This window comes from Sapajus apella, unplaced genomic scaffold, assembly GCF_009761245.1.
Source record: "Sapajus apella isolate SASKATOON/1434 unplaced genomic scaffold, GSC_monkey_1.0 scaffold38, whole genome shotgun sequence".
NCBI lineage: Eukaryota > Metazoa > Chordata > Mammalia > Primates > Cebidae > Sapajus > Sapajus apella.
Window position 1 is genome coordinate 7,419,102 of NW_022436978.1, and position 12,602 is coordinate 7,431,703.

Consider the following 12,602-nt stretch of genomic DNA (forward strand, 5'->3'; position numbering starts at 1 on the left):
GTTTGTAAAAATGAAACTGCAAACATTCTAGGGAAGTGTACTAAATGTGAATTTACTATATCAGTGGGAAAGAACTTATTAGGCATAAATTCAATATAAAATCAAAGTGTAAATATCAACAAATTTACTTAAAATATAACTGACAATAAACTGATTAGAAACAAAATTTAAAGGTAAATTATGGATTGGGAAAATATTTATGGTTTATGTGACAAGACAGTAATACCTATCTGAAAAAGAAGTTTGGAATGTGTTTATCTGCCATATTATTTGATAATTAACCATGTGATCACTGTGTCCATGCAGGAGATTTATGGTTACAATTTGAGTCGCTGGAAGCTTGCCATAGTTTCTTTAGGAGTGATTTGCACTGGCGGGTTTCTCCTCCTCCTTCTCTATTGGATGCCTGAGTGGCGGGTGAAATCGACCTGCGTTAGAGCTGCAATTAAAGACTGTGAAGTAGTGCTGCTGAGGACTACTGTGAGTCCATGTATCTACTTGTAGCTGATTATTTAAGGAGTAAAACAATGTTTTTGTGTGTACTTTATTCAAAATAATTATGAAGGGAACATCGCTGCCTGGATAAAATGAGGAATGCTAATTCTAATATTTCTAAAGGATTTGTGTTGGAATTGAATATTATTATAGTGATTAGAGTTTAAAGGAACCTTAAAGATGACCAAATTCACCCCCTTCCTTTCATATTTCGTGTTGCTCTGAGAAATTAGGTACTTGTCTGTTAAGGTTCTGGTCCATTAGGACTGCAGTCCAGATCTCATTCACTAGGACAGCTGCCTGTCTACTCTGTGATGCTGATGCATCTCAGCCTTTTTCTTTTTTAAACATCCTAATTGGAAGCATTTTATAAGAGTTTTTAATATCTAGTCTCAATATATAGATGGGCTAATTATTGTTGATGTGTTTATCAGTAAAATACATCATTAAAAAAAGAGCAACGGAAAGCACTTTATTTGGATTTAAATATCCTCATGAAATGGTTACATATTTATTGATTAGCAATGATGTTTCCTCAATTAGAGATGAGGAAATAATACCTTGCAAATAATGGAAATTAAGTGAAAATACAGGCAGTTTTATATAAAATTGACTCCTGCCTGGGTGCGGTGGCTCACACCTGTAATCCTGGCATGTTGGGAGACCAAGGCAGGCAGATCACTTGAGGCAGGAGTTTGAGACCAGTCTGACCAACATGGAGAAACCCCGTCTCTACCAAAAATACAAAATTAGCCGGGTGTAGTGGTGGGCCCCTATAATCCCAGCTACTCAGGAGGCTGAGGCAGGAGAATTGCTTGAACCCAGGAGGCGGAGGTTGCAGTGTGCCGAGATTGCACCATTGTACTCCATCTTGGGCAACAAGAGCAAAACGCCTTCTCAAGAAAAAATTGACTCCTTACCGTTATCCCTTTCTGTCTTCCAAGGATGAATTCAAAATATGGTTTTGTGCAAAAATTCGCTTTCTTTCTTTGGAAACTCACCCACTTTCAAGTCCAAAATCTATGTCTGATAAGCTTTCAAATGGCCGTGCAGTTTGCTTAATTGAGAATCCCACTGAAGAAAACAGGCATGAGATCAATAAATGTTCACAGACTGAATCACAACAGGTATTGTGATGTTAATGGTAAAGTTTCTTTAAAAATCAAATTGTTACATTTTATGCTATCATGAATATTCTATAATTTTGTGTTTGCAGTTATTGGTTGAGATGAATTTATATGCATACAAAATATCACATATTACTATATATAATGCTATATGTAATCCTATATATAACTGTTAATAGAACTAACAGATTACATGCCACAAATGATGATATGCTTTTTGATGTAACATTTATATGTGTTCCACAGATTCGATATTTCACCCACCACAGTATAAAATATTTCTGGAATGATAACATTCACAATTTTGATTTCTTAAAGTAAGTATCTTCCTTTTGTTTGGATTATGCTTTGAATATCCTGAAAACGTTCTAGGTAGAAAAGAGTCCATTCTAGTATTACATAAAATTGCTGAAGTTTTATTTCATAATTTCTATTCACTTATTAATTAACAACTCCCTGTTATTTGAAGGCTCATTAGCCATTTAATAAGAAGACCCACCTGCAACTTAAACCATGGCAAAATTTACATGAAAGTTAGAATCAGTATGATGCCAAAGTCTACTGAATCTGAGTTCTTACCAGTTTCGCCTCAAAGTGATTTTGAGTGCATCTCATAGTGTGTATTTTAATTGAGTATCTGAGTCATTACCTGTTAGTTTACCGACACTTAAATCCTGTAGTACTTGAGGAATACAGTAATAGGCAAATAGAGATTTAATTTTACTATGTAGATAAAGAATCGGACAAACTGTAGTAATTCCTCTATTTTTAATCAAGGATTCAAGTTATATAAGTGCAAATTAAGATTCCATTTTTATTGCTGTTAAAATGATTATTAGAAATGCTTGTTAATATCATTGCTTTAGAGTGCCAAAGGAATTCTTAATTTTAGCAGTAAGAAAAAAATCATGTTATAAACATTTAAAATATTCATACCTGTAGGTTTCTATTGGAAGTAAAAAATAAAAAATAAAATATTCATGCCTGGATTTTTACTCAGATATGCTAAAGAATTGAAACATTCTGGAATGGGCATGGGCATTTTTACATGCCTAGTTCTAAAAACCATTCCCGTTTAATAACTATTGCCTTAAAGAAAATTGGGCTGGGTACCGTGTCTCAACACCTGTAATCCTAGCACTTTGGGAGGCCAAGGTGGACAGACCACCTGAGGTGAGGGTTCGAGACCAGCCTGGCCGACATGGTAAAACCCTGTCTCTACTAAAAATACAAACAAAAATTAACTGGGTGTATTAGCAGGTGCCTATAATCCTAGCTGCTCAGGAGGCTGAGGCAGGAGAATTGCTTGAACCCTGGGTGGGTGGAGATTGCAGTGAGCCTATATCATACCGCTTAATTCCAACCTGGGCGAAAGAGCTAAACTCCATCTCAAAAAAAAGAAAAGAAAAGAAAAATTGCCAATGAGCTGTCATTTCGTTAATTTTTTTTTTTTTTTTTTTTTAATTTGGCATTGGCCCCTGCTGCCTTCTGGAGAAGTCATCAAACTCAGTGGGAAGAAATGTCAAACATACTTATTGTGTGTCTTTTGCCAGCAATAGAAACTTAAAAATGTAAACTTATTACGTTGATTGCAGTGTATTATGAAGCTTAGCTTTCCCATGTGGAAAATGTGGAAAAGGATTGGAATTAAGTGTATGTAAGACTCTCTTTGCTTTAGAGTTTTATGGCTGGCATCTCAGTTAAAATAAGCATAATTAAGCCAGACGTGGTAGCTCACGCCTGTAATCCCAGCTCTTTGGCAGGCCAAGGCAGGCAAATCATGAGGTCAAGAGATCAAGACCATCCTGGCTAACATGGTGAAACCCTGTCTCTACTAAAAATACAAAAAGTAGCTGGGCATGGTGGCACATGCCTGTAGTTCTAGCTACTGAGGTGACTGAGGCAGGAGAATCGCTTGAAGCTGGGAGACAGAGGTTGCAGTGAGCTGAAATTGTGTCACTGCACTCCAGCCTGGCAACAGAGCAAGACTTCATCTCAAAAATAAATAAATAAATAATTAAAGCATTTTGAGAAAAAGTAGATATGTTAGTTGAATCCTGGTTGGAATTATTACAGATTTTAGGCATTATCTGTGACTCATAAATTCTGTACTTCAAACGAGGTATGTATTAGGGAAGGGTTTGGATTGGTGCTTTTATGGAGATGAAAGAAAACTGATAGCATTTCTTAGTTTGACTCTAAAACTGAAAGGTGAAATTATGTAGCCAAAGAGTAAAACTTTTTCATCTTTGGTTTAGAATTCTCAAGTTATACTTTATCTTAAAATTTTAAAGTTTAATTTTAGTTATTACAGCTTTGGCACAGTCTTAAGGATAATGATATTATATAAACCTGTGTTTGGAGCCATCTCATCTGTCTTGCAGTAAATATGTTGAATAGCTTTAATACTTAAAGCTATTTTAAGTATTTGATACTTAATTTTTGATACTTAATTTTAAGTTTGATACTTAGATTTGTTATTATTTATCTTAAGATTTGAGATTGTAAAATTTTCATTTGTTATCTCAGTTTTTGTTAAGGGTTTCTAAGCATTTGTAAGGAAGTCGCACCTTTGTAAAATCAGGCATATAGAAAAATGAGGTGTTAAGACATTTGGATATTTTAAACTTTGTTTAAAGTAAAAACTTTGGATTTATTTAGGGGACTGGATGAAGGTGTTTCTTGTACGTCAATTTATGAAAAGCATAGTGCAGGACTGACAAAGGGGATGCATGCCTACAGGTAATTTTTATCCAACTAAAGTTAGATCTTCTCAAAATTCCTAAAAGCAATAGTATACATAGTCAACCCTTTACCATATAGTTGTACATATTAACAGATACTTAAATATTACAGACATAGTAGTTGAGAATTTATTGATATTTTATTTGGGTAAGACTGTCTCTCAGTTTAAGAATTATAAAAATGTTAAAGCTGATATTTTGAAGTTGGTATCCCTGAAATTATACCGTGTTTCATCAGTTCTCAGGTGCACATTTTTCTACCTTTTAACATCTGAAATTGGGATGTGTCATAGAGTTGGTGAAGTGTCATTCTTTACTTGATAGCGTTTTTGTCTTTCTTGATCATGTATAAAATGGTATGCCTTACAATTGAAAGCCCCTCAGATTTTCTGAAATTATAAGCATGAGCTCAAATACACTGTAATGAACAACTGTAAATTGGGAGACATAATCTTCCTCGTAGTGTTACTCCTTGTTAAATCATAAAAATACACCAGTGTATTACATATTTTAAAGATAAATGGCACTTTGAAATTCAATAAGAAATTTTCTTACAGTTCTGTAGCATGTCCTTTCGAAGGGTTAGAACATGAAATTCACTCATTTAGACTTAACACTTCATAAAAGGCAAAAAATGCTCTATCATATAGAAAATACTATTGGAACATAAGGAATTAAGTGGAAACATTTAAACTTTAGAAGCATTTTCTTTTAAGACAAATGTACAATGTTTTAAATTAAACTGTACAATATTAAAATAAGATCTCACAAATTTATTGGGTTTCTTGCAAAAATTAATTGTAATTCATAATTGTTAAAGATCTAGTGTGTTCAAGGATGCAAAGAGAACCTTTTGCTCACATGGTTATAGACTAGTGGAAGGATACTTGTCGCACACAAAGATGTGAGACAAAATGAAGTTAAATGCTGCCAGTATAGGTACCTACTGTTGATTTCTTTGATTTAAATTCTATAGGTAGAGAGTTTGAATTATAGAAGACAAGTGTTTAGAAACATGAATAGAAACAGTCTGTGGTTTAAACCTTACCTAATACAATGCCTTTCCTAAATTATGCTATTATTATATAATGTAATACTATTAATGTATTTTCCTGTTATAGAAAACTGCTTTATGGAATCAATGAAATTGCTGTGAAAGTGCCTTCTGTTTTTAAGCTTCTAATTAAAGAGGTAAGACTATTTATTGTATATAACTCAACAGTTGTGATCAATAGATTTGTCAATTTGGAAAGAGTCGTGATTAAGATATTATTGGTTTTCTTTTTCCTAACCTCTTTTTGCATATTTTTACTTGGAAAGTAAAGACAAAAGAAATTCACTCTGGTAGAGAAAGAATCTGGGGCATGTATTCTTAAAATTTTGTCTAATTTTGCTTTTATTATCTGTTGAATGTTTAACAGAGTTAGGCTCACTAATCTTCATTCTGGTTTTTGACTAAAGTTCAAGAATTAGTTGTATTAGTTCCTGGAGTGGCCATGTAATGTTGCTTATGAACACAACATAGTATAGTGATAGAAACTGGAAAGCCTGATTTGTAATGTGGTTCCCTCAGTAACTACCTCTGATATTTAGTAAATTCTTTCTGTTGCTCCTTGACCTATAAACTTGGAATAAGTTTTTTCTAATGATCTCATTTAGGTTTGAGGTAAAAGGAGACTATATCTATAAGATAGTGCATTGGAAAGCACAAAAGCATCAATTTTAAGACTTTGGAGGGTTTTAATGAAATTGATAAAATATGGGGGTAAATGAAGTTCATTGCCAAGGGCTCCCTTATCTCTTTTTCATTTAGGATTTAATACTTATTGTCTTAGAGAAAGCAAAGTAACGTAACCCATTAACTCATATTTGTCTTTACTTTGGCCTCCAGTGAACTTTTGACATATAAGTAAATTTGTGTTTTGTGTTTGTAATAAGCAAACATTTGTTTGATTTCATTAAAAGTTTTGTATTCTGAGGCCGGGCGCGGTGGCTCACGCCTGTAATCCCAGCACTTTGGGAGGCCGAGGTGGGTGGATCACAAGGTCAAGAGATCGAGACCATCCTGGTCAACATGGTGAAACCCCGTCTCTACTAAAAATACAAAACATTAGCTGGGCATGGTGGCGTGTGCCTGTAATCCCAGCTACTCAGGAGGCTGAGGCAGGAGAATTGCCTGAACCCAGGAGGCGGAGGTTGCGGTGAGCCGAGATCGCGCCATTGCACTCCAGCCTGGGCAACAAGAGCGAAACTCCGTCTCAAAAAAAAAAAAAAAAAGTTTTGTATTCTGTTAGTCCGGAGCACAGTAATTATTGGAAATAAATGTACTTTATTGCTAAAGCAGGTTGCAGAACAACTAAATTCTTACACTCACTAGCCTTTTCTAGCTGAGTCTATATTTGGATGGTTTGAATCTAAATGGATGCCAGTAATTTAAATTAACCTTATTTAGCCAAATTCTAGTCATTTAATGATAAATGAAGAGTATGATGGCATATTGCCCTACTTTTTAGGGAAGTACATTTTGCCATGGAATACTATGGAACTTACCCTTTATGTATACATATCTTTTTGGCTAATTGTCAAATGAAAAGGTGGACAATCTGCATGGTCAATAATATCTCATTCAGTTTGACTTTAAAATTTTGTTTTTCAGGTTCTCAACCCATTTTACATTTTCCAGCTGTTCAGTGTTATACTGTGGAGCACTGATGAATACTATTACTATGCTCTAGCTATTGTGGTTATGTCCATAGTATCAATTGTAAGCTCACTATATTCCATTAGAAAGGTAAGTTCAAGTTTATTATGGGCTTCACAACTGTATTCGTATTTTGTAATAACATCTAAAGTGTATAGAATAGTACTTGGCACAAAGTAAATTCTGAATGCAGTCATTATTTTATTCAATCCATGAAGATATACTCCTTCTCCCCCTCCGTTTTTTGCCTGTTTTGTGGGGTAGGAGGTTGGGGATGGCCGGTGCTTTTTAGAGTCAGACTACCACTTGACTGCTTAGAGGCCATAGGGATCTGTAGTTGCTGATCGCAGACTGGAATACTGGAAGGTACTGTTTTCAGGGCTATCCTATTAAAGTGCTTCTGCTTTTGTCTTGAACTAAAACAATGAATAATCTGAATTTCTGACTCAGTGTTTTATAAAGGCAGAGTGATGTGCATGTATTGTATTCACTTATTTTTTTAGCACCCTGGCTTTTTAAGATCTTGAGAAGTGGGTTCATACTGGCTAGTTTTTAATTTCTTTTTCCTCTTTCAGCAATATGTTATGTTGCATGACATGGTGGCAACTCATAGTACTGTAAGAGTTTCAGTTTGTAGAGTAAATGAAGGTAAGTAATTGAAGTGAATGTTGGAAGAATAAATCAAAAAAGCTACCTGTTAGGCATGATATGTGAAGTAAGCCCGAAGTATAATACATATACATTCTTTATCGATTGAGTCAGCATCTCTGTCACTCAGGCTGGAGGGCAAAGGCACAATCTTGACTTACTGCAGCCTTGACCTCTCAGACTCAAGTAATCCTTCTACTTTAGCCTCCTGAGTAGCTGGGACCACAGGTGCATGCCACCGTGCTTAGCTAATTTTTATACATTTTTGAAGAGACGATGTTTTGCCATGTTGCCCAGGCTGGTTTCAGGCTTCTTGGCTGAAGCGATCTGCCACCTAGACCTCCCAAAGTGTCGGGATTACAGGTTTGAGCCATGCACACTGCACCTGGCTTTTTTTCTCTCTCTTTATTCTCATCATTTCACTAATGGGATAAAGCTTTTTTTTTTTTTTTTAAGTTGATGGGGTCTCACTGTTGCCCAGGCTTGAGTGCAGTGGCTCAGCTTACCTACCTGCCTCAGCCTCCTGAGTAGCTGGGACTACAGGCTTGTAGCACCATACCTGGCTAATTTTTTTTTTTTTAAGAGATGAGGTCTCACTATGTTGCTCATGCTGTTCTTGAACTTCTGGGCTCAAGAGATCCTGCTGCCTCAGTCTCCCAAAGTGTTGGGATTACAGACTTGAGCTACCCTGCCTCACACATACATTCATGTGTTTTGAGAACTAAAAATAATACATTTCAATTTCTGATTTTGTATCAAATTCACTTATTTATATAAAATTATAAATTTTTTTTTATTTTCAAGGCAGCGCTAAAGGAAAAAATTATAAATTCTTTTGTGTGACAGGTACTATGCTGAGCTCTGGGGATTCAGTGTAGAGATAACAATAGTAACAGTAACAATGAAGTGTGACAAATGCTATGATAGGGAGAAGTCAGCGAACTTACATATTAGAGAGACCTCATTTACTGTAGGCATCAGGGATGACATCTGTAAAAGTACTTTTAAGTGGCGACTATTTGAATTAGCCAAATAAGGTGAGAAGTTGATAAGGGGAGGGTGAGAGAAGGATAGAAGAGGTTCTACATACCCAAAGACCTGGAAATTAGAGATTGCGTGGACATTGTGAGAACTGAGAGAAGAAAGATAGTATGACAAATACAGCAACTATGAATGATGGATAGCTCTCTAAGGCATATTGAGGAATTTGGGCTCAGTCCAAAAGACAATGGAAAGCCATTGAAGCATGTTATTATTATTATTATTATTTTATTATTATTAGAGTCTCACTTTGTCGCCCAGGCTGGAGTGCAGTGGCAATCTAGGCCCACTGCAACCTCCGCCTCCCAGGTTCAAGCGATTCTTCTGCCTCAGCCTTCTGAGTAGCTGGGATTACAGGCATGCGCCATCATGCCCAGCCAGTTTTTGTATTTTTAGTAGAAACAGGGTGTCACCATGTTGGCCAGGCTGATCTCGAACACCTGGCCTCAAGTGATCCACCTGCCTTGGCCTCCCAAAGTGCTGGGATTACAAGCATGTGCACCATCATGCCCAGCTAATTTTTGTATTTTTAGTAGAAATGGTGTCACCATGTTGGCCAGGCTGGTCTTGAACTCCTGATCTCAAGCGATCCACCTGCCTTGTTCTCCCAAAGTGCTGCGATTACAGGCTTGAAACACCATGCCTAGCTGCCGTTAAAGGGTTTTAAGCAGAGAAGTGATAAAATACTTGCCCTTTGGGGAAACATTCAGACTGGTTTAGAGGGCAGTAATACTGAAGGTATGACCTCCCTAAATCAAGGTAGGGATTGTAGAGATGAAAAGAAATGAATTTGAAAGATCCTTAAATGTGTCCGTTGAACAGGATTTAACTCATTGGATATGAGGCCATGGAGAGGTGTCTGGCTAGGTGAATGGGTGTTGGTGCTATTTAATTAAATAGGAAACTCTGGAAGAGAAGCAGGCTTAGAAGAAGGGTACTGTTTTCGACATGTAAGTTGCCTGGCAAGTTGTTGAAGAGATAAAGGAGGCAGCACAGCATCATGGGCCTTGGAGGCAGAAGCTGCTTTGATTTACTCAGAACATCAAACTGGTCTCCATTTTCTGGACTCAGACTACACCCAAGCGATTGCTTCCTTCCCTGTGCTTCCTGGTCGCTTTGCTGCTCTAGGTGGGAAGATCTGTCTCCTTTAGCTGAAGTCTAAGATGTGTAGCTTATTAATACCTCTCCTCTTGTTCTGTGCTGAAGATGCTGGGGATGCTAGGGCAGACGTACCCTTAAACTTGAATCTTCCTTACCCACTTTGTATAGTCTTACATATCATCAATACCTTGTTTTCTGGCACACATAAAAGGAGTAGAATTTCAAGTGGTGTTTAAAAGCTTTAAGAAAAGTCAAATTTTTACTTTTTCTTTCCATCTCAGGAATGGATTTATTTATTTTTTTAAAGAAAAGCCAAATTTTTAAAAGAAGGGATCTTATTTTAAAGATGAAGATTGATATACCTACTGTATACTAAATGTCATTCTTTAAAAGTTGTTCTCTCATAATTTACTAAATTACTTTTTTTTTTTTTTTTTTTGAGATGTAGTCTTGCTCTGTTGCCAGACTGGAGTGCAGTGGCATGATCTCGGCTCACTGCAACTTCATCTCTCAGGTTCAAGTGATTCCCTGCCTCAGTGTCCCCGAGCAGCTGGAACTACAGGCATGCTCTATCATGCCCGGCTAATTTTTTTATATTTTAGTAGAGATGTGGTTTCACCGTGTTGTCCAGGATGGTCTCCATCTAGTGGCCTCGTGATCTGCCTGCCTTGGCCTCTCAGAGTGCTGGGATTATAGACATGAGCCACCATGCCTGGCCACTTCATTTTTTTAAAAAAGGAAACAGAGTATTTGTCTTACAGGCTAACATCACAAACAATAGATTCTTTTCGTCTGTCTCCATTTATAAACTCCTGTGACTGTCTTCTGAGCACAGTATTAAACCTGGACAGGGAGAGGGAGGAGGTTAGAGAATGAGAGGAAAAGAGAGAAAGAATACCTACGTATAAGGTGGTCTTAAAAAGTCTTTAACACTTGGGGAGATCTTTTTATTTTAATTTTTCTTTTTTTTCAAACACCAACTTGTACCAGAGGGAAGATCTTTTAAAAAAGTGTTTCGCTAACTTAAATTTGTAAGGAAATCGTGAACTAGATTAAATATTAAAATGTTTAATTTATTTAATGAATTTACTCATATTTAAAATATCTAAAAACAGTAATTTAGGAATATTAAGGAGGCAATGAGACTTGAAGGCAATGAGAAAAGGAATATGATAGATACGCTGTTGACAAGAAAATGTGCGAAGATTTTTAGTGCTTCCTTCTGTTTCCAAGAGATTATAGAACTCAGTTTGTTTTGCCTGTTTCACAGGAGTCTCTTCTATGGACTCATTGCGTCTCTTTTCCTTAGGCTGATAGCCAACATTTATCACGGGCAGTTGGCATGAGTGTCGAGGCACACTCACTTGCTTGGCCAGAGGTACTTGGCATCACCTGTGCACAGCTGGTGTCCTGCCAGGAGACTACCCGATACACCATGCTTTGTTAGCCTAATAATCCTATTTGTTAAAACTTGCCATTTATTGGATTTTTCTGTTTTACCCCATTATATTATTAACTTCCTACTGAGATCAGATGACTTCTGAATAGTATTTGCCGTGTTTTTTCCAAGGTAAAGAATTTTTTTTTTTCAGATTTTTCTTTCTTTAAATTCAGAAATAGAAGAGATCTTTTCCACTGACCTTGTGCCAGGAGATGTCATGGTCATTCCATTAAATGGGATAATAATGCCTTGTGATGCTGTACTTATCAATGGTACCTGCATTGTAAATGAAAGCATGTTAACAGGTAAACTAATAAATAAATATCACATGAGTTGTTTATAATGATATCCTGACTAAGTAGTTACTGATTAAGCCTTTTCAGAATTAGCTATGTCATTTGTATCTTACTCGTGAATATGTTGGATATTGGGATTTAAAGTTCTGAGTAGACCAAATTCTGTATTACACTCGGCTGCAACACTAGATACTGTGCTACAGTGTTGGTCACATCTCTTGGCCTGACTCTGGCTACTCTTTGAACGTTAGGAAATGGTTTCTGGTTAAGGAAGTGGAAAGAAGTCCTTTTCCCACCGAGAATGCTGCATACAGTATTTGGTTCCTCCTTTGATGTGTAAACAGTGGGAATAAAGAAAGATTTTGTATTTTTCTTGATGGGGAGATGTGGACTTTAAAATTACTTCCCTTTGGAAATTTCACAATCTTTTTTTTTTTTTTTTTTTGAGAGACAGAGTCTTGCTCTGTCACCGAGGCTGGAGTAGAGTGCAGTGGCGTGATCTTGGCTCACTGCAACCTCCGTCTCCCGGGTTCAAGCGATTCTCCTGAGTCAGCCTCCCGAGTAGCTGGGACTACAGGCATGTGCCAACACTCCTGACTTTTTTATTTTTTTTTAATTAATTATTATTTTTTTGAGATGGAATTTCACTTGTTTCCCAGGCTGGAGTGTAATGGCACGATCTCAGCTCACCACAACCTCTGCCTCCTGGGTTCAAGCGATTCTCCTACCTCAGCCTCCTGAGTAGCTGGGATTACAGGCATGCACCACCATGCCCAGCTAAATTTTTTTTTTTTATATTTTTAGTAGGGATAAGGTTTCTTCATGTTGGTCAGGTTGGTCTTAAACTCCTGACCTCAGGTGATCCGCCTGCCTCTGCCTCCCAATGTGCTGGGATTATAGGCATAAGCCACTGTGCCTGGCAACTTTTTGTATTTTTAGTAGAGATGGGGTTTCACTGTGTTAGCCAGGATGGTCTTGATCCCCTGACCTTGTGATGCACCTGCCTCA

At 36.9% G+C, this 12,602-nt stretch overlaps 1 protein-coding gene across 7 annotated transcripts in view; it reads left to right on the forward strand.

Moving 5' to 3' along the window:
- ATP13A3 (ATPase 13A3) overlaps nucleotides 1–12,602 on the forward strand; it is a 91,962-nt gene that overhangs the window by 31,828 nt on the left and 47,532 nt on the right. For 6 of the 7 annotated variants that reach the window (XM_032298211.1, XM_032298217.1, XM_032298212.1 and 3 more), the window contains 8 exons: nucleotides 307–480; nucleotides 1,440–1,622; nucleotides 1,869–1,939; nucleotides 4,284–4,364; nucleotides 5,488–5,557; nucleotides 7,023–7,157; nucleotides 7,643–7,715; nucleotides 11,472–11,603. In XM_032298211.1, the coding sequence (XP_032154102.1) occupies nucleotides 307–480; nucleotides 1,440–1,622; nucleotides 1,869–1,939; nucleotides 4,284–4,364; nucleotides 5,488–5,557; nucleotides 7,023–7,157; nucleotides 7,643–7,715; nucleotides 11,472–11,603 (919 nt within the window). The remainder of the gene's footprint in view (nucleotides 1–306; nucleotides 481–1,439; nucleotides 1,623–1,868; nucleotides 1,940–4,283; nucleotides 4,365–5,487; nucleotides 5,558–7,022; nucleotides 7,158–7,642; nucleotides 7,716–11,471; nucleotides 11,604–12,602) is intronic. The other variant, XM_032298216.1, reaches the window with a different exon arrangement.